This window comes from Euphorbia lathyris, chromosome 5 (genome assembly GCF_963576675.1).
Source record: "Euphorbia lathyris chromosome 5, ddEupLath1.1, whole genome shotgun sequence".
Lineage (NCBI taxonomy): Eukaryota > Viridiplantae > Streptophyta > Magnoliopsida > Malpighiales > Euphorbiaceae > Euphorbia > Euphorbia lathyris.
In genome coordinates this window covers 3,727,609-3,753,484 of record NC_088914.1, presented here as the reverse complement: position 1 = coordinate 3,753,484, position 25,876 = coordinate 3,727,609, and the positions used below count along the sequence as shown (strand labels likewise).

Here is a 25,876-nt window from a genome sequence, read left to right as displayed (position 1 = left end):
AGAACAAACAAAAAGAGGGGGGGAGAAAAGTTTAGGAAAGTCAAGAAAAACGCAAGTGAGAAATACTACAAATGTCATCATTGATAAACCTGTGGCAAAAAGCAGGAGCTGAATGCCACCAATTGATCACTAAGGAAGAGACTCTAAACTTTGCCAGTGCATCAACAACTCTATTTTCTTTCCTAAAGATGTGTGGAAAAATAATGTTCATCCTAGAGCAAATGTAGACAATGCAACCATTCTTGACGAATACTCCAAGGAACATCCATGGAACGATGTCTAAGCAGATTAACAACGTACATTGAGTCTGACTCAACCCAAAGCTGATGCCAATTTTTCTCCCAAGCAAGTTCAATTGCAAAAATAACGGCTCTCAATTCAGCCATGTAAGCAAAAGAAGGAGGAGTAGAAAATGCAAAACAACCTTTGGGAAATCCACGATAGTTGCGAAAAATACCTCTCGCTCCTGTCTCGCCTGGAGTGCCAAAAGCAGAGCCGTCCACATTGACTTTAACCCATCCCGGAGGAGGTTTAAACCAATGGACCGGAATAATGTTGGGAGCTGGAGGCGGCCTAGGAGAAGCCAGAAGATGGGATAAGATAACATCATCTCTCCGTGAAGAGCAAAAACCTTTAGAAGTGGCAAAGGACTCTCGAATCATTCGAAAGAGGGTGATCTTCGAGTGCTGAATAGAAGGAGAAACTTCCTTAAAGATTGCTTCATTCCTGCAATGCCAGATGCAAGTGATAGCGGCAACATGCCAGATCATCGACACCTGTGAGCCAAAATGAATGCTACGAAGAGAGCTGAAGAAGTCGATGAATTGTGAATAACAAGATAAAGAGCAGTCAAAGTGAAACTCAAGGGCTCTCCAAAGAGAACCTGCAAAAGAACAGCTAATGAATAGGTGGTTAATGGACTCAGCATCCCTATCAGATAGAACACAACGAGAGGCAAAGGAGAATCCAAGATGCTGCAGGAGGTCGTGAGTCGGAACCCGGCCATGCAAAACTCTCCAAAAAGTGAAGGAACGAGAAGGGGGAGTGTGAACATTCGAAACAAATTTATACCAGTCCACCGAAGAGGAATTAGGACTGATAATCGAATAGTACTCTTTGGCAAAGAAAATACCTTTCATAGAGGAATGCCAAACTCAGAAATCAAGATCATCTCTACCCCTGTGAATAGATCGAATACTGTCTTGAACAACCAAAGGAAGAGTGCCTAAGTCAAGCCATTCCGAATTAACCAAACATCATCAACAGAATTAAAGCGTGAACGCTTATCCTCATTATCAAGACCCAATTTGTCTGCCACTGATGGAATGATCCATCTATTTGTCCAGAAATTGAGCTTTGAAGACTGGCCAATCCACCAAAAGGTCTGGTCCCAAATGGATGAATAAATAAACTTACAAGAAGACCAAATCGAGGACGGAGCAATGGAAGCTTTCGGCAAATCAGAGACAGCCAGAAATCGAGACTTCATCAGAGAAATAGCAAGACTGGTGCCTTGAATTAATTTCCAACACATCTTACCCAAGAGAGCCTGGTTAAAGATCCTAAAGTCCTTAATGCCCAAACCTCCATCCTCCAAACTTTTGCAACAAGTTTGCCAGGGAACCGTGATTGACTTCCTCTGATCAACACAACTCGTCCAAAGGAAATTCCTAACACTTCTATTGAGCTTATTCAACAAACCCACTGGCGACTAATATATCAAGAATGAGTGAACCAGAGAACCAGTAATAGCAGATTTAATTAGAGTTAAACGCCATGTAAAGGAGAGAGAGCTACCTTTCCACTTGCTAAATTGAGAGAGAAATTTGTCTGCAAGGCTACTGAGATAACAAGCTCTTGGAGCTCCTTTAAATATAGGGACTCCTTAGTAACTGAAGGGGAGAGACTCCAGACGGATACCAAAACAGTGAGCAAGACGAACCTTCCTCGAGGGACTCACCTGAGAACCAAAAAAGACAGCAGATTTGTCCCAACTAACCAGTTGACCGGAGATCTGTCCATATAGCAGGAAGAAATTCTTGAGAGCATGCAAATTGCTCAAGGATTCCACTCCAAAAATGAGCATGTTATCAGCAAAAAGAAGGTGAGAGGGAAAAGAATTTCCACCAGAATAATACATAGGAGAATAAGTACCCTCCCTCACCATCTTAGTAAGCCAATGAGAGAAAAAGTCCTCAGCAATGTCAAACAGAAGAGGAGAGAGTGGGTCCCCTTGTCTAACCCCTCTAGAACAAGAAAAGTAACTCTTTGGAGAACCGTTAATCATCACAGAAATACGAGCAGATAACGTTCTTTGAACTTTAAGATAACGTTATATTTAAAAAATCATATAGTAAAACTAACGATAATTAAGATAACGTTCAATTTGAAATAACATTAATTAAGATAACACTACAAATATATAATTTAAAACGACAATAATAATAGTAACCTAAACACGACACGATTAAAACAAAACGACATGACTTTTGGAACATGTTACAACAATAATACTAGAGACACAATTTAAATAAAATAACAACATGACTATTAAAATACTAATCTATTCCATGAAAAAATTATAATCTGGTAACTCATGGCTTGGTGGTTGAAGATTGTTCAAATAACTAAAGTTGTTCATGTTGGATGGCGGAGGCGGTTCAGACGGTTGAGATTGTTCTGCAATCCTAGCTTGCAAAACTTTTTGTTTTTCTAGCTTCTAGTATTCACGTTCAACTGGATCTTCAATGGCATTGATATCTTCGACATTATGTAGAATTCCATTTTCTTTTCACGAATTTGATTTGCTTTGTCACGAGATTGAATTGATCTTTCTACCAAATCATAAAATTTTGGATCTTCTTCATTCGTGTTTTCCATTATTGCTTTTGATCGAGTTTCTTTTTTCTTTTTAAGTTTTGCCTTTTTAACTCCTAATTCTCTTTCCGATCCTGATGTGGAATTATTTTCATTGATGTTAATACTCAAAATCAGACAGACCTGGTGATTGTTGTGTTAGAAATTCAGAAGTTGGAGTCTCGGACTCCGACGATAAGAATGAAGACTATGACTTTCTCAATTTATTTTTACCCTTTTGGACATTATCATTAAATTTTGGAAAATCTTTCATCATAGTCCAAACATGATCAAATTTGAACCCCGTTTTCCATTTGATATCTGTCTTCATCAGTGTTCTTTCTCTTTCCATCTGAAATAAATTAAAAACTATTATGAAAGATTCATCATGCCTACAAATTTAAACAACGTGATTAAAGAAATAAGAAATACTAACTATATCTTGAGGAGATGCACCACTTATCCTCATCCATTCAATCTGTCAGATGCATCCTTTGAACTTTCTTATAGCCTTCTCAATTTTTCCTACTCGGGACTCTAATGATCTCCGGTTTCTCTCCTCCCAACTCATCTATTTCCTTCCATTATATGCAATTTCTACTCGTTTCCACATTTCTTGTCTATTTTGATTTGTCCCCGTAATCAGATCTTGTGTAATCTCCATATAAGCAGAGCATAAAAGCTCGTCTTCTGCATGAGTGAATTCATCTTCACGATTCATTATGTAAAACTACATGTAAAAATAAGTATTTTGAATGAAGTGAATGCAATTTAAATCTAACGAGTAAGGTATTTATATAAGAAAAAAAAATTTCTTTTCCCAATATACTAACTCTTCCCGATGTACTAACTGTGTCCAAATCTTTCTGACATATAGTAACTGTGCCCAAAGCTTCATAGAAAAAAAATATTCATATTCCCTAGATTCTAACTCTGCCCAATAAAGCAAATGATGACATCCTTTTCAATATTTTTCATGGACATGTTTTTTTTTTCAATATATACTTATTGTGCATCATTCTATTTTTCAATAAAACAAATGATGACATTCTTGGATATTTCTTTCCAAAATGTAATGATTATGCCCCCAATTTCTTTTTTCCATAAAGCAAAAGATAATATTCTTGAACTTACCTTATTTTAATTGTATATAAATACTAGACACCACTTCAACTCATTTTATTCACACTTCTTTATTACATTTTATTCGTACTCAAACTTGATCCATTTCGAAATGAGTTTATCTCTTACCAGTGATTCATCTTCAGACGATGACATTGATCATAAAATCACAATGAAGTTATTATCTCGATATAAAAAAATAAAGAACATGGTAGTCAGAGTAGCGGTTCATCTCATGTTGGCTCAGTCAAAGGTCATCGAGTTATCTATCGTAACCATAAAGAAGCAGATAAAAATATAAACGAGGATTACTTTAGTAGTAATCCATGATTCGATGTTAAGACTTTTCAAAGAAGGTTCAAAATGCCCCGTGATCTTTGTATCTGTATCATAGATGCAGTCAAAGCTCATGATGTTTACTTTCAACAACGTCGTGATGTTATTGGTAGACTGGGATTATCATCTATACAAAAAGTAACAGCTACCTTACGAATTTTGGCATATGGAGTTCCGGGTGATGTTGTTGATGAATACTGTAAAATTGCCGAGTCAACATCAATAGAGAGCATGAATTTTTTTTGTCGGGCCATTGTGGAAATTTTCTCCAAGCAATATCTTAGAAGGCCAAATGCAAATGATATTGCTAGATTGCTTCATATCGGGGAATCTCGTGGTTTCCCTGGTATTTTGGGTAGTTTGGATTACATGCATTGAGAATGGAAGAATTGTCCGACAGCTTGGCAAGGACAATATAGTGGATGTTCTGGTTTACCGACAATTATTCTAGAAGCAGTGACATATTATGATCTAATATGGCATGCATATTTTGGTATGCTTGGAACCAATAACGACATTAATGTGTTAGATTATCTAATCTATTCTTTGATCTTGCAAATGGTATTGCACCTCCACTGCACTATACTATTAATGAAAAAGAATACAATACAGGTTATTATTTAGCTGATGTTATTTATCCTAAATGGTCTACCCTAGTTCAAACGATTCGTAACCCACAAGATCCAAAGCTGAGACATTTTACAAAGGTACAAGAATCGTGTAGAAAAGATGTGGAGCGTGCCTTTGGAGTTTTAAAGGCGAGGTTTGCCATTATTACTAACCCAACACGATTTTGGAGGAAAAACATACTTCATGATATTATACGAACGTGCATTATCCTACACAATATGATAATTGAGAATGAACCTGATCTATCGTTACCCATTCAAGATCCACTTACAGCACCCTCAAATCTAGAAAGTCCAATAAATCATGATACTCAATTCCATGATTTCCTACAACGACATCGACAAATTAGAGATGAAAATGCACATTTTGATCTTCGTAATGAATTAATAGAGCATCTTTGGAAGGTATATTTTGATTCGATGAATTAGAACGATCGAGTTGGTTCAACAATTACTTTTATGCATTTAATGTACTCGTGTTGTATTATTTTCAGTATATGGCATACACTAAGTAGCACTTTATTTGTATGCTGATTTTCTTATATTATGTAATCCGTTATGGTTTTAATTCATTATCTTGGTTCTATTTTAGGCTTTTTCAATATTAATTTTTGCTAATCTAAAAATTTAGCTATATTTAATTATTTAAATAAGTTTAAATAATTGTTAGTTGTTTACAATTAATAACCTTGTTATGGCATTTTTTATTATTTTTAATTAGCTTTCGAATTTATTTTTTATAATAGATTATTGATAATGATAATAATAATAATAATAATAATAATAATAATAATAATAATAATAATAATAATATATGTAAAAAATAATAAAACATTAATAAAAGTGTTAGATAGGATGGAATAAAGTAGAGAATATTTTTTTTGATGTAATAAATGGTGTAATGGGTTGGAGAAAAAATAGGATTTGATGTATAGATAATAGAAAATGGAGATAGAAATAGCGTAATGAGTTTGAGATGGCCTAAAATCACGTGTCGATTTCGTATCGTGTAATCGGATCATGTATACTTTACCACATCTTAATTAAAATACAAGGACAAATAGTGCGTTCAGTAAAAATGTATGAACTAATAAATTATTTACCCTTTAAGTTATGTGTATTTAATCATGATGAATGATATGGTCATAGGCGGCTCTAGGAGAGGTAGTCTAGGCGTCGGCCTAGAGACTCCCATTTAACAAAGTCTCATTTAAAATTGTAATTTAATTAATGTATACTGAGATATTAATTGTAAAAAACATCTCTATAATTACGGAGTAAACTATTTATATAGGAATACATTTGAGACCCAAACTATTTGTATGACAATTAGAAAGGTTATTACTAAATAAATATTGGTAAATTTAAATGGCTTAAGATTTGAGTATGCATTGTTTATATATAATATAACAATAAACATTAATGAGAAAAATTAAATATTTAAAGGGTAAATTACACCTATGGCCATTGAATTTTACCCATTTTAACATTGTACTCACTGAACTTCAATTCTTAACGGTATGACTACTGAACTTTACACTGTTTAACACCGGTGGCCACTCAACGTCTCAAAACGACCGTTGGCAGTCTAAAATTAAAAAATTCGAAGAGTTAATGATATTCTAATGAATTTAATTCGTGAAAAAATTCATTTTAAGGTCATTTAGGTGTTTCTTGGTTAGGAGATAGAGTGAATTTTTAGAGAGGAAAAACTCCAAAAAATGTGAGTTTGGAAAATAAAAAACGTGGTTTCATGGTAAATGTCGTTTTGAACAACTTTAATTTTTGAATATTTTCATTTTGAGATCCTTAACAGTCATTTGGAGGAGTTAGTTAAAGTTGAGTGGCCACTTGTGTTAAAAGTGTAAAGTTCAGTATACCATTAAGAATTGAAATTCAGCGGCCATAATATTAAAATGGGTAAAGTTCAATGACCATGAATATAATTTACCCAATATTTAAACTTTTAAATTAGAATTTGTGTTTTCGATATATATAGATAATTGCAAAGGTTTTATGAGTAAAGGTAAACATCAATGAAAATATTAAAAATTTGGACTTTCTAATTTGAGTTTGCGTTTCTAACTCATAGATAATTGCAATAGTTTTTATGATAAAATGGAATCTTATAAATTTAGTTTGAACTGTCACAGGTTCATCTTACTACGTTAAGTGACCAATGGTGTATTTAACCCGATTTTCTACATAAAGAATAAATTAGCTCTTCCTGAAAAACTTTTATTCATATATTTATATAAATAAACTGATTTTTTTCAATGGAATTTAAATATATATGGGATAAAAATTAGGGTTTAAATTATTGAAAATAAATAAATATCTTAAATTGGTAATCCATCTAACCAACGAGTATAGAAATTCAAAGACTCTTCTGGTTTATATTCCGGTACAGTATGCCCTGCACCCTGCAATATAAAAAAAATAATACATTATATATATAAATATCAAATCAAAACCGATAAGGACCGAATTTAACTTCAACGTTTTAAGCGAAGTATAGATTTAATCCTAACGTGTGAACATAGTACAAATTTAATTATAACGTTTCCAAGCAAGATCAATTTTAGTCTTGCGCTGTCGAAAATTTGAAAACACTGGTTTTACTGTTATTTAACTGTCACATAGGACTTTCCAAACAAGTTTGTCAATAAATTGAAACTGTTTCGTACATTTTTTGTAACTATATTAATATCATAGTAAATATTTTAAATAGTTTGACAAAAAAAAATAAAATTGTATTAACTTATATGAGACAGATTTAGTTTTTAGCATTTTAATAGAATTTTTGTAATTTTGTTAGTAATACACTAAATATCTTAGACATAATTGATATTTTCATGGTCTGAAGTGACAGTTAAATACCAATCAAACAGTTTTTTCTAATTTTAGATAACGTGTGGCTAAAATTGATCTTGCTTAGAAACGTTAGGATTAAATATACGTTAAGACTAAATCTGAACTTGCCTTAAAACATTAGGGTTAAATTTGATCATCCCAATTTAAAATCACTCAATAATTAATTTATAAATTATAGGGTAAATAATTTATTCGTCTACATATACGTAACATTGTTTAGTCCCTTTAATTAAAAAAATTACATTATAAGGTCTATATCTTTTATCACTGTTAATTTTTTAAACATTTTGTTTATTTTTTTTAGATTTTTAACCAAACATATCTTAACTTTATGGACAGCTGTAGTACGATACAAAATAACTGTTTACTCTTTTATTTTCTATCTGCCTATTTATGTCGAATATAACAGTTAAAAATCTAAAAAAATAGACAGAAGAACCAAAATATTAACAGTGATATGGACCTTATAATATGTTTTTCAAAATAAAAGGGTCAAACAGTGTGTTAGATAAACAAGAGAGAACTAATAAACTATTTACCCTAAATTATATAATAGCTTATATCCTTATCATGGTAGACCATATATTCCAGTTATTTTATAGGAAAAGTACAGAAATAAATCTTGTGCTTTGTCTGATTTTTAATAACGATCCTCGTGATTTAAAAGTTTTGCAAACAGAGGTTTTATGCTTTGTGCAGTTTACAAACTAAGTTGTTTCGTCAAAAATTGTTGCCATGACTTTACCCTGAAAGGGAGTGATTTGAACAATTAAAAAACGTGATGATGCAAATTACTCAAAATATAAGGGCTGATTTTATAAATTAATTAACTACAAGTATTGTTTGATTGAAAAATTGACTCACATATCATCTAACTGTAAATTTCACAATAACTGTTTTTGCAAATAGGCCAAACCACAATGTTTATTTTTGTACTTTTCTCTCGATTATATATATATATGAATTATAATTAAGAGTCAAATTGTCCTCTAAAGTTGGCAGAAAATTTCAATTTAGCCTAAATCGAAGTTTAGGTATCAACTGAGTTTTGAAATTGGTAATATTTGACAAAGTCGCTTAAATTTGACAAATTTTTAGGCACTGAAATTGATTGTATTTGGTCTAATTTGTCAAATATTGCCAATTTTGACACTGTGTTGATACCTAAACTTTGATTTAGACTAAACTGAACTATCTGTTAACTTCAGAGACCAAATTAACCCTTAATTCATAAGAATTGTAACTTGTACATGAGATATCGTTTCCTTTATATAATAGGTGTGCCAAGCAAGTAAATGAGAAGTTCAACTGTGTGGACTGACATCACTACTGGTCACTCCACTTAGATAATGTCATATTAGTAATTGCGCTAACGTGATATCGTTTGAATGGACAGGATTAGTACCGGTCCCGAACCATTATAGAAATTTTCCAAATAAAGTCTAACATGGTATCACTTGGATAGATTTATTCAAGGTCGGGTATCTAGACATGCGTTGAACGGATTAGGTTTGGACAAAGAAAAATGACATAAACTTCAACAAGACTATCTATTTTTGTGTCAAGCTTGAGATTTATAAAGATGGAGTGGGCTGATCTTATCCAGTCGGACCTATCAATATTAATTATATATATAGTGACTGTCAATTTGACCGGTCATTATAAGATTTTAATCTCTACCATAAGATTTTAATAAAGATATATTTGATGGTGACTGACAATATTCACTGACCAGATAAAAATCACCGAAATACAGTAATTTTCACCCGGTCAATGACTCATCAATTTTCACATAGACTCGATATTTGATTTCAAACCTAAACCCGACCTGAACCCGATGAAATTTATAACGGGCTAACTTAGACTTGGATTAAGTATTTTATAGATATAAGCCCGTGAAATCCGGCCCGAACTTAGAATAATACTTACCTTAATGGTGAGAAATGTAAGGTTCTTCTCATATTCTTGTAAATAGCTGCAACCAAATTAATATGAAAAAATTCACTATATATTATTTATTTGGCAAAACATTTAAATATATTTAAATTCTAAAAAAGAAAATTAAAATTCATTTTTTTTAAAACAATTAATAATTAAAATGCTAATTAAAAAAATAATTACCCAGCAATTTGATAATCAAATATCCAAGATCTCCATTCATCAATGATTTTATATCCAAGTGATCTAATCCATGCTTGGCTTCCAGTGTATGGTACACACATATCATGATCTCCACTGCAAATTAATTAATTTAATTAGAATATTTTTTTGCTTAATTAATAAAGGATGAATTTAAAAAAAAAAAAAAACCTATTACACTTTTTGTAAATTGCATATATGTGGTTTTTTTTTGTGTCGAAATTGGGACTGAGGTTTTTTTTTTCGCGACGAGAAGATGACTGTAATTTTTCGTTTTTGCTATAAATAAGGATTTTTTTTAGGTTGACGCTGTTAAAATAACATTTGGCAACTATAGATTTGAAAAATGCCAAGAGTTGATGATATTCTAACAATTTTAATTCTTCAACTTTTTAATTTTGAGATCATTTAGGTCCTGTTTTAAGGAGAGAAAGTGAATGTTTAGAGAGAGAACGCCCTGAAAATGATGATTTTGGAAAATAAAAAATTTGGTTTCATAGTAAATTTGGTATTAAACAACTTTAATTGTTGAAATATTTTATTTTGAAATCGCTAAATGTCATTTTTATAGTATCAAACTAAAACATCATCGTCGTTTAACAAAACAAAAATCTCAATTCTTGCTTGGAAAAAAAAAATCACAGACTACAATTAATAAAAAAAGTGTAACTATAGGGTTTTTTTTGCAATTTACCCACTAATAAATTAACGATTTGATATTTAATTTAAGGCATAACGCATCCAAACTAAAGCTTTAAAGTCAATTAGGATTTTAAACTATCAAAATCATCAATCAGGTCTCTGAACTAAACAAAGATCATCAATTGAGTCATCATTCTAAGCAAAAATTATCAATTGAGTCCTTATCGAAAATAATTTGGTTAAACAGTTTTAGACTATTTTTTTCAAATCCATTTTGAGCCAATACTAAGATCATTATAGTCCATATTAAATACTCACAGTTTTTATTTTAGAATAAAATGAAGACCAATTGATAATTTTTACTTAATTAGGGAACCTAATTAATGATTTTAATTAGTCCTACTGACTTTTAAGTTTTATTTTACGGATTAAAATGAGTATTATGTTTAATTTAATTACATTTTATATTTTGAAATAAAATGAAAAATAAAAAATAATTACCTGAAAATAAGTGCTCGGTAGCCCTGAGTAGTGAGGGTTTTGTGATAAGGAATCATACTTCCGGCATCATGACGAAATAGCAATCTATGTGTGCATAACTCCCACCGACCCGATATCGACTCCTACAAAAAATAACACGAAAAATAACACGATTTATAGAAATAACACGTTTGATATGATTTGTTTTCAATAGGTTTAATATTTCCTCCGTCTCTTAAATTTGTCTCATTTTATTACGTAACCATCTCTACCTAGTGAACAAACCAACAGTTCTCTCAACTAAAAAATTGGCATACATTTGATCCAATTTGGTGAATTATTTTTCAAATTGACTCGATTGTAAGGATAAAATTGCTCTTCACTTCAAACATTAGGGGTGAAATTGCACTGTTTTAAATATTAAAGACAAAAATTACTTCTAGATATGAACGTGAACGTTAACGATATTTTTGACCTTATCCCTAAATTAAATAAACAAAATAAATAAATAAATACCGGATGAGCATGAATTGCTGCTCTAACAGATACATCATTTAGCCATGTAGTTGCAATTTCATCGTTCTGCACAAATGCATATAATTAACATGAGAAAAGTAAAAATTAAAATTAAGATTGTGGTTTGGTGGATTTGTAAAAACAGTCTTCGTGGTTTTAAAATTTATAAATCGGGGGTTTGTATTTTACGAATTTTGCAGTTAAAAGATATGTGAGTCAATTTTTAGGCAAAACAATATTTGTGGTTTAGTTAATTTACAAAGTTAGATCATGTATTTTAGATAAATTACAAAATCGGTTTTTTTAATTACTCCAAACCACTCCCTTTTGGAATAACAAAAAGTACATATCCTCATTTGCAATCTTTTAAACCACGATGGTTGTATTTGCAGATCAAATAAACCACAAGGTTTATTTTTATACTTTTCGATAATAATAATAATAATAATAAATATTATTATTATTATTATTATATTTTGAAACAAGAATTGACATGACGTTATCTGAATGGCCGTAGGAGTGGTTTGATTATTAATTGAACCGAACTGTCGGTTAATCAAACCGATGTTTGTGCAATTTTAAAAACCGAACCATATCAAATAATTAAAATAACTGAATTTGATCGACCAAAAAGATTTCTGGTTTGATTCGGTTACCAACCAAATAACCGAAATTTTTATATTTTTAATTTAAAAGTTTAAAATATTTTAAATTATGAAATTTGAGCTTCATTGATTTGAAAATTGGAATTTCAAAATCAATTAACTAAATACCTCACATATTACAAATTAATTTAATAAAGTTTAAAACTAAAATTTTGGGAATTTTTTTTTACAGACTGAAGTATGAAGAATATATAATATAAGTAAAATTGTAATTTTTATTTAAATATAAATTTGGTTCGGTTTTCGATTAAACTAATATTTTTCGGAATAACTGAATACCCAACAAGAAAAAATTGACAATCGAATCAAACCAGATTATTAAAATAATCAAATCAAACAAGAATTTCAATTTGATTATTGGTTCAGTCATCGGTTTTTGGACTTGTTGCTCATCCCTAAATGGTCGGAACGGGTATTGATCCGGGTCCATTGTAATATTTTTATTATTATTAGAGTAAAGACAGTTGCGTTCACATGGACCCTGATGACCACGTAAATTTGGTCATTCGCCGTTAGATTTAGACGCCGCCTAGATCTAACGGTGAATGACTTAGATCTAACAATGAATGATCAAATTTACATGGTCATTAGGGTTCATGTGAACGCAACTGAGTAAAGAATAAAACTTACAATGCATCCAACACTGCCTTGCTCAGCTAGTTGAGGCCAAGAAGGGACAATCCCATCTTTGACAGGTGTCCATAAGGGCCAAGCTCTACCAAAGATTCTCTTTCTTACAGGAATCTTTTTACTTTTCCCTAATTCTTGGAAACTTCTTGGCAAACTTGAATTCTTCTTTTTTGATTCTGATTCTGGATCATGATAACATGGCTCAAGTATGTTATAAATGTTTAGCCCATCCAATGCCTAATATAATCACATGATTAGCACATTTTAATCACTTATTATCAAGTAAATTAATATTAAATAAAACTACTAAATTAGTTCATAAATAGATCAAATTTTAACTACCAAGCACGTGATTCAGATAGTTAAAGTATTGAATCAGCTTAACTATTCGACTACAGTTTGAATCTTAAAAATGGAATGCAGATTTAATTAAAATATTTGGTGGGAGAGTTCGAATCTGAATTAATCTAGACTATTGAATACCAGATAGATAGATCAAAATTAGATTAGATGTTACAAAATTTAAGCCTAACTAGATTAGAGAAAAGTTATGAACTTATAGCATGACGTGAGAATAAAAAATAGGGGCTACAGATGATACATCACAATAAACGGGGACGGAGGCAAGGAGTCACGAAAATTATATGACATTATGTTGACTCTCCATATAGGGGAAATAAAGAAAAATTTAGAATTTTTGTGGAAGTTTCCGTCGAAATTTAGTTGTCATACTGTGAAAATGAGTAAAGTTCAGTTGTTATAGGTAGGGGTGTGCATCGGTGCAAAACTGAATCGAACAAAAAAAACGAATACCGAAATGATCAAAATAATTGACACCAATACCGAACCGAATAATAAGTAAAACCGAAATATTTGGTTCGGTTTAAACCGAATTAAGTTAAAAATAAAAAAAAATAACAAATAAAAACAAGTTTATTTTCTCATTAAATTTACCTCAATAACAAAAAAAAATTCAAATACTTTCAAAATATATCTATATAGACTATATTAGGTTATTATCTCAACAATAATAGAAAAGTTTAAACTTGTAAAATCAAATATATGTATGTATATATGTTTAAGAATGTAAAATATGTGTAATTCAGTTGCTTTTTATATTTTTTGCCGAACCGAATATCGAAATACACTTAAAATTAAAACTGATAATGAACCGAAATGTCAAAAACACTGAACCAAAAAACCAAATTCAATCGGTTCGGTTGGATATACAGTTTAAACCGAACCGATACATACTCCTGACCGTTGGTGCAGTTACTCAAAATTTAAGACTAACCACATTAAAAAAAAAATTGATTAATTTACAACATGAGGTGAGATTAAAAAAAAAAAAATCGATTCGAAGTATTTCATCATTTGTCCCTTAAATTTCATCATTTTCTATTTGTTGTGTTTTGAAAATTTAGTAGAATGTTCAAAGTATTTCTCAAGTTAATTTTAATCTTCAAACTTTTGAAAACTTCAGTTTGTCAATATATTATTTTAGTATCAATTTGGAATGAAATTAATTAAATTTAATCTATCATCCTAACTTGAGAAATACTTGAAATACTGTATTAAATTTTCAAAATATAAAAAATATATATTTAAGATGATTGCTTCAAAAAAAAATTAAGATAATATATTAAATTTAATTAATTTCATTAATTTCATTAATTTCATTCTAAATTGATACTATGAGGATGTTTGTTTATCTACAAAAGCAGAATATCTGCTTTTTGGAAAAACAGCATTTTTCAAAGGCAAACAGGAAATAGGAACAGCAACCAGCAAACGGCAAGTAGCCAAACAGAAACAATATATGGATCTATTTAAATTTGGATAGGGATAATATAGTAAAATAAATCATTTTATCTCTATCCATATCCTACATACTAAACATGAGATAATAAGTCTCCGTATCTTATTTTTATCATTATCTCAATCTTTTATTTTTATTTTTATCCTTATCTCTATCCCCATAGAATACCAAACGCTCTGTAATTTCCATATGAAGCACGGACGGAGGGAAGGAGTCACTGAAATTCTGTTGAATCCCTATTACTTCACGGAATTTTTTTATTTTGAAATCATCAACGGTTATTTTAAGATATTAATTGAAGTTTAGTAACTACAATGTTAGAAAGTGCAAAATCGAGTGAATTTTATGTGACATTTTAAAGTTTACTGGTTATAATATTAATTACGGTAAAATTCAGTGACCATATGTTTAATTTACCCTAAATAGATGTAATAAAAAAATGCAATACCTTCTCAACTTTTTGAAGAGTTTGAATGCAAGCATTGGTAGGTTCATAGTAATCTCCTTTACAAGCAGCCTCAGTTTCCTGCAATAATTATTATTGAAATTCATATAAATATGTTTCCATGAATTTAAAATAAATTCTAAACATATAATTTCTTAACAATTTTTTCTGATTGTTAAATCTGATTAATCGGTTGGAAGTTTACTCTGAACACTTTTTAAATAGCTCTTCTCCCAATTAAAACCTACTGTATATGCTCGAATTCAAACTCGAGATATTATATTTTTAAAAAATCATAATGTGAAATTGATTATATACATTAGACCTGACAATTATCGTGTTCGAGTCATGTTTGTGTCGTGTTATTTCAGGTTCGTGTTAAAAAGAGTAAATCCAAACCCAATCCAAAAAACTTTCGTGTCACAATCGTGTTAACCTGTTTGGGTTAGTGTCGATTTGGTATTGTGTAATCGAATCGTGTGTACTTTTGCCACCTCTAATATACATCATTTGCCTCTTGGAAGTTTTACAGCTCAACAAGTAAAAACTTTGTTTTTAATATTTTTTAATTTATTCTATCGATTATGAATAAAATTCCCAAGTACGTGTAAGCAAGGTTGTAAAAAACTCTAGGTTTTAGTTAGGCGGATAGGATCCTGGACATTTATAACATATATGTTTAAAAATATGTATTATACTGTCTAAAAATAATAATATAAAATTATTTAATATACAAAAACATGTATATTTATAATATATATCTTTAAAAATATGTGAACATCAACATTTCAACAACAATATCATTCAAACAACTCAAAAGTGAATTATAATAAAGTAAAAAAATAAATTTGCAATAAAAAATGTTTTTGTTCATCTAGGCGGTCCATGTCCTTCGAGGCGGCTAAAAATCATCTAGGAACCAAAATAACTCCTAGAGGGACTAATCGGAGAAAACCGGGAAATATTCTCGATTTCAAACGCCTAGATTTTGAACATTACGTGCAACACATTTTTCACATGTAACTTACTTTGTTGCAGTTTAAATTAATTAATTATATTTTAAATAAATTGAAAAGTCTATCTAGATATTTTAAGTAATTCGATGCAGCAATCGAGATACTTTAAAAGTGTTTTATAAGTTACAGTCTTGATCACATGCATTTTGATGAGTATGTAAAATTACCTGATAAATATCTTCAGAGATTAGACCCATCCCATGTGCAAAAGGGACAAGAGCATTTCCACCATCAAATTTTGGATCTGTGACCCCATTTCCCACCATGTAACCCTACATTATTTCCAAAATCATTCGATTATTTTAATATAATTAATTTTATTATTTTTTTAGTTTTCTAAAAAAATGAGATAATGTACAAAAATACCTCTGACTAAAAACACATGAGGTCTAAAATGGTTCAATTTTACTCATAACATTAACAGTCAATAACAATTTTACCTCTAACATTGACAAGTTGAGTCAATTTTAGAAATTATTCATCAAATTATTTGCTCGGTCAATGTCATCTATACTTTATACGTGCGTCATTTTATCACTCATTAGTAACAGACCATAAACATATGATTAAACGTGAAATTATTTTATAAAAAAATTAAAAATATATATTGTATGTTGTACGAGTTGGACAAAAAAAATTCAAATATTTCATCAAATTTAAAAATATTAATCTTCAGTTTTATTATTAAATCATAAAAAAAATATGAAATCTTTTTTTAGAATCAATTTACGTGCAATTGGTGCAAAACAAGAGACAAAATATCTGCATTTTATAACAAAGTTTAAAATTGACCCAACTTGCCAACGTTAAAGGTAAAATTGTTCTTGGCTGTCAATATTAGGAATAAAATTGCACATTTTTAGATGTTAAGAGTAAAACTGCTCATGTATGTAAATGTTAGAAGTATTTTTACACCTTATCCCAAAAATATCTTATATAACAAATAATATGACTGTCAAATTCAACTTACCTTTAAGTTGATTTTTGGCTCTGCACCAGTTTTGATTCCTATTGACAGATAAATTAACGATATCAGTAACAAATTAAAGACGTGTATACATGTAGTTTTATATGAATTCTATCTTGTTTGGACTTTTATGGCGTCTTCTCCACGTGTTGGGAATTTTTTTTATAGTACTTCAAGAGTAATACATCCGACCAATGAAAATCGTTTTGCATACCACTACGTGAGAGATAAGATGAATGATGTAAAGAAAAAAACATATATATAATATTAATTTATTGGTCGGGTGTATTATTTTCAGAGTACCCTAAAAAGTTTCACGTGTTAGCCAAAAAAAAAATATTCTGTTGAGTTCAAAAGAGATTCACAGTAGTTTTCACATGGACTCTGAATAGCTTTGGATTGGACATTCAAAAGTAGATGCCATGTAGTTACACGGATTTGCAGATTGGTACCTGTGTTCTTTTCCTTTACAAACACAATCATGTTTTTGCAAAATTTTACATTCTTTTTTACTTTGCCAAATTTGGCTGATAACGACCTCAAAATGAAAATTTTGAAGAATTAAAGTTGTTTAATATCATATTTACTATGGAACCATATTTTTAATTTTTCAAAATCATCATTTTTGGAGTTTTCTGTCTCTAAACATTAACTTTCTCTCTCATAAAAAAAAACACATAAATGATCTCAAACATAAAAATTTGAAAAATTAAAGTTGCTTAAAACATCATTTAACTCTTAAATTTTTTTTTATTTCAAGGTTGTTATCAGTCAAATTCTAACAAAGTAAACCCAATTGCAAAATTTTGCAAACCACATGGTTGCGTTTGAACAAAAAATACCACAAATACCCATCTGCAAATCCGCAAAACCATAGTACATCTATATCTAATTACAATAGCGTTCATCTGGATCCTGAATGACCAAATGAATTTGGTCATTCACCGTTGGGTCTATACTCATTATAATCCTATGGTGGATATCCAAACCATCCTAAGATGTAGATTTAATGAGCATAGATCTAACGGTGAATGACCAAATTCATTTGGTCATTCAGGGTGGAGGTGAACGCTACTGTATCTAATTAACCCTTAATTATATTACCATCATAGAAAAAAAAATATTATTACCTTTGGCTATTTGAGAAGCAAGAGTGGGTACATAAATACCACCATATGACTCTCCAGCAACATAGAATGGATTCTTTAGGAACTCTGGGTATAGCTCAAACCACTAAATTAAAAAATAAATACTTATTAATTATTAAACTAATGTGTATATATATTAATTTTTTATAAATCCATATATAAAATTAATTATAAAAATTAATATGATGAAAATTAAATTACCTTAAGAAGGAAAAAATGAGAGTCAGAAGCAGTTTTAAGGTCTCCAGTTTCATAATCACTTTGATTTTTGGAGTATGATAAGCCAACCCCAACTGGGGAATCCAAATAAATAATATTTGAAACCTGAATTATATTAATTGACCAATTATTTAAATTTTTATGATATTTATTGGAAATTTTATAATAAAATTTAAAAATTCTAACCTTGGACCAGCTATATGGATTGAGTTTTAATATAGGCAAGTTTCCTTTTGATGGCCCTGCTTGAAAATTGAATGGACCTACATGTACATTGAAAATAAATAAATTACAAAATTAGAAGGCATAAAAAAATAAAAAATAAATAATAAATAATAAAAAATAAAAATATTGTTTTGGGACAGTGGAAGTAATTATTAATTAAATATAACTCAAGTAGTTAATATTAATTAGCAGAATTTCGTATAAAAATTTAATCCAACTCATAATAAACAAAGTATAATTTAATAAAGGGTAAATAATTATAAAGTCCTTATGTTTTTGCTTAACATACTAGTAGGTCTATTCTATTATTATAAGGTCCTTAAGTTTTATTTTAATCAACTCTTTAGTTCTTCCATGTGTTTTTGTAGATGAAAGTCCAAATTGCCCCTAGTTATTTACATAAAAAAACTTTTTTTTTTAATTTCAAATTTAATCGAAATAGTTTTAATAAAGTTTATGAAGTATATATATATACTGAAATTTATGTAATTGTATATACTAATCATTAAAAATGTATTTTTATTCTCTTAAATTTTTATTTTTTAATATAATGTCTTTAAACTAGCATTAAATATTAATAAAATTTTTTTAACAATCATTTTTTTTTTTCATTTATAAAATTTATTAGAGATAAATAAAGATTACTTTTTACACTTTATATAGTTTTGCTCTTATTTTGATAATTTTTGAAATATTTTTCATTCATTTTTTTAGTCACTAAAATTTTGGCTACTAAATTAAATTTCTATAATTATATAAAAGTTAATAAATTAATTACTCTCAATATTGTAGAGATTATGCAGGGAAAAAAAATTGTAGACACTATGTAGGAAAAAAGGAGATAAAAACATAAAATATCAAAAATAGATTTTTTATTAAAATATAGAATAAAGGGTAATTTTGGTATTTTGAAATTTATTTGGTATGGTTTGACCATTGACTCAAACATAAGGACTAAGGAGTTGATGAAACTAAAAACTGAGAGACTATATAATTATTTGTAAAAACAGAGGGACTAACTAGTGTATTAAGTAAAAACTCAGGGACTTTATAATTATTTACCCTTTAATAAATTATATGTCTGTTCATATGTTTGTGATCTGTTACTAATGATAAAATGACGCACATGTAAAGTGTAGATGATAAGATTAATAATAAAGAAGACATTTTGATGAATTCTTTCTGGAATTGATCGAACTTGCCAATATTAGAGATAAATTTGCTCTTAACTACTAACTTTTAGGATAAAATTGCATCATTTTAAATGTCAGAGATAAAATTATTGGCTCTTAGCATTAAGGGTATTTTACACCTTATCATTTTTAATTTGAAGCAAAATAATTTTGATATTAATATAAATTATAATTACATTAATTTATGGAATATATTATTATTTAAAATATAATAATAATATTATTAGAAGTAATTTTACGCATAAAGTCTAAAATGGTGAAATTTTAAAAAAAAAAGTTAAAAAATATACTGTATTTTATACGAGTTGGAAAAAATTCAAATATTTCACGAATTTAAAAATATTAATCTTCAATGCTATTATTAAATCATAAAAAAAAATGAAATCTTTTTTTAGAATCAATTGGTGCAGAATAAGAAACAATATATGTATTTTATAATAATGTCTAAAACTTACTCATAAAGTTAGGGATAAAATTGCTATTAACTGCCAACTTTAGACGTAAAATTATACCATTTTAAATGTTATAGGAAAATTACTCATACCCGTAAACGTTAGGGATATTTTTGTAACTTACTTCTTAAAAATATAAAAATAGAGAAAAACATACCATGTTCATAAACAAAACCATCAAAGCTTGAGCAACCAGGGCCACCATTCAACCACAAGACAACAGGATCTTTGCTTGGATTTCTCTCAGAAACAACAAAATAATAAAACAGATTTTTATTTCCTAAATTCATATACCTACAACATTTTCAATACCCATCATTAGTGTTTTTTTATATCAATAAATAATGTATAACATTAAAAAAAAAATCATATGTAGTTGAACTGACCTACCTATGAAAGAGAAATCAATATAATCAATTAATAAAGAAAAAAAACAAAAACTTAATTTATAAATTTCAGTACAGATCAGAAATCTGAGTAATGAGCGACCTATAGTAATAATAGGCAAAAAAGAACTAAATTCAATATCAGAAATAGAAAAATTCCAGTACAGATTAGAATAGAAGATCTGAGCAATGAGCGACCTTACATGATAATAATAATAATAGACAAGAAAGAACTAAATTCAATATCAGAAATAGAAATAAAATGACTGCATTTTAATAGTAAGGTAAATATTTTTAATTCGTGTAGATGCGTTTTAAAATTATTAAGCCCAATATGTTAGATTTTGGTAAAAATGTACGATTTCTACATAGTAATAGACCAGTTTATTACATAATTTGTTAATCTAGTTTAAATTTACCCTTAATAAAATTGGGGAATTTACAAAATAGTGAATGATATTGTCTTTATTGTGCTTTCAAACAAAATATTGTCTTAATTGTAAAATGGGAAAAGTAAAAAAAAAAAAAAAAATTATGGTTTGACTTGTGCATTTTGCAGTTTACAATTGTCAAAATAATTATTTCGTGTCTATTTACTTCAAAAGTGAGCGATTTTGAATAATTAAAAAGACTGATTTTGCAGATTACTCAAAATATAAGGTTTGATTTTGCAAATTAACTAAACCAAAAGTGTTGTTTGATTGAAAAATTGACTTACATATCCTTTAACTTCAAATTTCATGAAACACATAACCTTTGTTTGCAAACTTTTAAACTATGGTGACTGTCTTTATAAATCGGCTAAACCATAATATTTATGTTTTTTTACTTTTTTTCTTATAAAAAAATTCTAGTTTAATCTTTACACCGCGGAAAATAATAACAATAACAATAATAAATTAAGAAAAAAAAAGAATCAATTTATTCAATTTAGTCCAAATTAAAATTCAAGTATCAATTAAATTCTAAAATTGACAATATTAGACAAAATACAATCACTTTCAATACTTGAAATTTTGTTAAATTTACATTAATTTGTCAAATAACTTTGAAGACCAAATTTACCTTATTTAAAATAAAAAAATAAAAAAAATCTAGCTCACTTACACCGTTGCCTAAGTAAATACCAATAAAGTCCCTTAAAATGGTAAACTTGAGATATAGCTTTTACTATATTGAACCGTTTCATACAGTAAATATTTTTATTTTACCTTTCTAAATATTTTAATGGCAAAAAGCACCCGTGATTTTTCATGGTTCATTAAGCTCTTGATCTTTCATTTGAATACATTAAGCCCTTGATCTTTTATTTTTGGTCTCATTAAGCCCTTTATGACCAAATTAGTAAGTTATGAACATCTAATTCTATTAAAAATACGTTATTAACGTCATTTGTATTTAAAATTATTAAAAAAAACATTTTTTACAGTTTGAACGAAGGTTTTAACAGTTTTCCTACAACCACATTACACATTCAAAACTGCTTTCAAACAGTGAAATTGCAAATTTCGAATGCGGGTGCAATGAATAACAGTCAGTTAACCGAATTAGATGCTCATAACTTACTAATTTGGTCATAAAAAGCTTAATGAGACCAAAAATAAATGATTAGGGGCTTAATGTATCCAAATAAAAAATCAAGAGCTTAATGAACCAAAAAAAAATAAAGATGGTAATGATATTTATTTTTTTTCCTATTTTAATTGTTAGCTAAGTTCCTCTATTTAGCTCATTTTGGTTAAATGAAAACTAATTAATATCTGTGATCAAACAACTAACATTTAACTAATATGTAGTACGGACACAGAAACAGATTCAGAGATCAACACGAAAATGGATACCGAAAAACGTTCTTTTTAAAATATAACTTTAATAACATAGTCTTTAAACAGAACATTTCCGTATCAGTAAACAGCAACAACCGAAACTGAAAATAAATTGAGCAATAATTAATTAAAAACACTTACCCGGAATAATGTTTAGAAGGGAAATTTCCATTGAAACCAGGAAGAAAATTGACAAGTTGAGCTTGTTGATCTCCTTCAATGGTGGAAATGACAACACTCAGAAACATCAACACCCCCCAAAACCACCCCATCTGCACCATTTTCACCTATCAGAGATTTTATGAAATCACATGAAACTATATGAAATCACAAGAAAGTAGATGAAAAATCACATGAAAGTGTATGAAATCACAAGAAAGAGTATGAAATTTGGGGGAATCTTTTATGGAGAGTTTGAAAGTAGAGCATGAGTAGATAAGCAAATGCTGAAATTAGGCAATAATTAATTAGTGGAAAATAAAAATCATGGCGAGAATTTCAATGTGTAATAGTGGGGCCAACTTATTTTGTTTTTTTTCAACATTTGAATAAATTTTTGTTGAGTTTTTTGGTGTATAGTGGGATTTCATAATTTGAATTTGATTGGATAAAGTTGCTTGGTGGTTTAAAAGAGATATCTAGAAACAAATACCATGAAATAATTTAGACAACCAAGAATTCACTTAAATAAATAATTTTATTTTATTTTGACATCAAATAAACGACAAAGTACTAGAAAAGAAAGAGATAAAAAAAACACCATCTACACAGTAGTTCTCCTTCACCGCCGGTATCCGTTCCGCTCCAATATCTACCGCTTCTGTTCTTTATCACCTCCGGCCGCCTCTTTTTTCTTCACCAAAATTGAAGTGAAAGAAAAAGAATCGGAAACCAGAAATTCGGCCGTCTCTTTATCACCTCCGGCCGCCTCTGTTGTTGTTCTTCTTCTTCTTCTTCTATATGTTGAATCGGAAACCAGAAATCGCATTCATAACAATTTTGGGTTTTTTCAAATACAATCTTTAATTTCTAAAGGAAGGCAAAAGACAACTTTGAAATTAATAGATTAAAAAGAAAAACAGTATCCATCTTCTTCTCTGTAGATTAAAAAAGTAATTTTTACACTTCAATCAACCCATGAAATATATCTATGTATTTATATTAAAAAATCTAAAAAAAAGCAACACAAATCGTTATTGGTGGATATCACCGGAGACAGTGGATACCGGAACGACAATGAATGGAGGCCGACGGTGATGGAGCATGGTGGTGATGGAGATCGGTGGAGATGGTGTTCTTGGTTTCTGCTTTGTGGGTAGTTTTTTTTTACAGAAAAATGCTCAAAATAAAATTATTTATTTAAGTGACAGGTGTCGAAATATAAATGGAAGGTCTTTATATGATTTGGAGAGCCGGGTGCCTAATATAAATTCCCCTAATGGTGACACATATGATGTTGAAAGTGAAAGAAAGTTGTCATTGTAAATATCCGGTTCTAGTTCAGTTCGGTTTAAATCGCATACCAAACTGTATCAATTGAATTCGATTTTTCAGTTCAGTTTTTTTTTACATTTCGATATCGGTTTTAATTTTAGGTGCATTTTGGTATTCGATTTGGTCTGGTCAAATCGTCACAAAAAATATGTATTATTTTTATGATTTCTTTGATAAAAAACGTAAATTTTAATATTTTCGACTCGTAATTCCATTTCTGGGGTTCTCGGACTGTCATCCATTATTTTCATAATTTCAATTATTGTTATTCGGGTTTATGATTTTGGAGAGAGAATTTTCAGTTTTTGATCAAAATTATGTAAAGGGCAAAAAAGTCTAAATAGGGATGGTGATAAGTAAAATGGGGGCGATATTTAGCAATCCACTAAATTTAATTTAATGAGGAAATGTAATGATTTTTATTTGTTGTTTTTTTTTTTATCTTTTTTAACTTAATTTTGTTTAAACTCGAACCGGATCAATTATTTTGGTTTGATTATATTTTGATTTATCTAATATTCGGTTCGGTATCGGTATCAACTTGATAACTTGTGGAAAAACTCTTGATCGGAGCACTTCCCTGTGAGGCGCCGTTGGGATCGGCCGGGGACACTCCGATGCCAAAGTCAGTAATATTTCTGAGAATAAACTGTAAGCACAAAAGTAGAGAATCAGTAAGTGTACCTTTGAGCCTAGGAAGCTGGGGTATTTATATAGGTTTTTGTAACCTTCAGCATTAATGGGGAAGCAGGTGAAGAGTCGTGTCATTACTCGTCTTTAATTGCTATCAATTCTCCATTAATCCCAGTATTTAGCATTGAAACCCTCAGAATTGAGGTATTCGAACAGTCAAGTCTTTATTCCCCTTTAATGGCTATTAATTTCCATTTAATTGTATTTATTCCCATTCATGGATGGTAATAAAGGCGTCTTTTCGTATTCTTTGATCCGTCAAGGCGTATGTACGCTCTCCTTGAGAGCTATGGCTGGTCTCCGCTACTCGCTCTCATCGGGCGTATCTCGTTATGGCGTATCTCGCCATGGTCCACGTGGCGTGGCATAATGCTAGAGACTCCTTCCTTTTCCTCATTATTTGCATATTCGCCCCTGCATTAATTATCATTAATTCCACATTAATCATGCATAAATATCTCTTTTAGAAGGAATAATGGTTTGCCATTATTTCTATTAATTTTCCCTTATTCCTTATTCAAGAATAATTTGAGCTGTTATCAGAAGCCCCCCTAAAGGTATAAAAAGCTCTTTTAGGGCTGTCTAAATGGTGTTTTATTTTTCCATCTTGGAGGAAAGTGGACCCGCCCTAGATGGGATCATATATGGATATGATGCACTTTTAGGGGTTTTTTCTTCTTCGTGAATAGGTGGTCAGCTGTATCCATTGTTAGCCTCTAGGGGATTTTTGAGAGTTATATTTCTTTTAGAAATGGAATAACCCGCCCTTTATGGGACCATTTGTTCCTACCGCATAGGATTATGATTCGCCTTAGGGACTTTTTTTTTCTTCAGTTCTGCCATATTGAGGAGAATGACCCAACCTTAGGGATCAGTAAGAATGATCAACCATTTAGGGACTTTTGTGCATTTTGTGGAGGGTTTTGGCACTCTAGGCACTTGCATTTTTAGCCTTTACTCATTTTCCAAAGTGTTTTTACTTTGCATTTATGAAGGCGAGACTTCGTTATTTCTATGATGAAGACGTGAATTCATTACTTTGATGAAGACGAGGCTTCATTATTTGGAGATGAAGACGAGGCTTCATTACTTGGATGAAGATGA

General features: G+C 29.8%; 1 protein-coding gene and 1 pseudogene across 2 annotated transcripts; one reads left to right on the top strand and one right to left on the bottom strand.

Moving 5' to 3' along the window:
- Positions 1-4,090: 4,090 nt before the first annotated feature.
- Positions 4,091-5,458, top strand: LOC136229649 (uncharacterized; annotated as a pseudogene).
- A 1,702-nt stretch (positions 5,459-7,160) lies between these two features.
- LOC136230871 (serine carboxypeptidase-like 20) lies at positions 7,161-23,056 on the bottom strand. 2 transcript variants are annotated; one of them, XM_066020065.1, is made up of 15 exons: positions 22,939-23,056; positions 22,727-22,857; positions 20,531-20,667; positions 18,690-18,766; positions 18,486-18,608; positions 18,267-18,369; positions 17,140-17,177; positions 16,337-16,441; positions 15,157-15,234; positions 12,890-13,126; positions 11,595-11,660; positions 11,100-11,221; positions 9,939-10,052; positions 9,747-9,792; positions 7,161-7,366 (listed from the first exon to the last, which is right to left on the bottom strand). In XM_066020065.1, the coding sequence occupies exons 2-15, from the start codon at positions 22,855-22,857 to the stop codon at positions 7,283-7,285; spliced, it is 1,461 nt and encodes a 486-aa protein (XP_065876137.1). In that variant the 5' UTR covers positions 22,939-23,056; the 3' UTR covers positions 7,161-7,282. The 2 variants fall into 2 exon arrangements, with proteins under 2 accessions (XP_065876137.1, XP_065876136.1); XM_066020064.1 differs by having other exon boundaries at positions 22,727-23,037.
- Positions 23,057-25,876: the final 2,820 nt, after the last annotated feature.

What these genes read in the sequence shown, in the direction of transcription:
- LOC136230871 (XM_066020064.1), bottom strand. Translation starts at nt 22,866, where the DNA reads ATGGTGCAGATGGGGTGGTTTTGGGGGGTGTTGATGTTTCTGAGTGTT. An exon ending in CCTTCTAAACATTATTCCGG is followed by an intron (nt 20,668 to 22,726) that starts GTAAGTGTTTTT and finishes AAAATGTTGTAG; the next exon opens with GTATATGAATTTAGGAAATA. An exon ending in TACCGAGCACTTATTTTCAG is followed by an intron (nt 10,053 to 11,099) that starts GTAATTATTTTT and finishes ATTAATTTGCAG; the next exon opens with TGGAGATCATGATATGTGTG.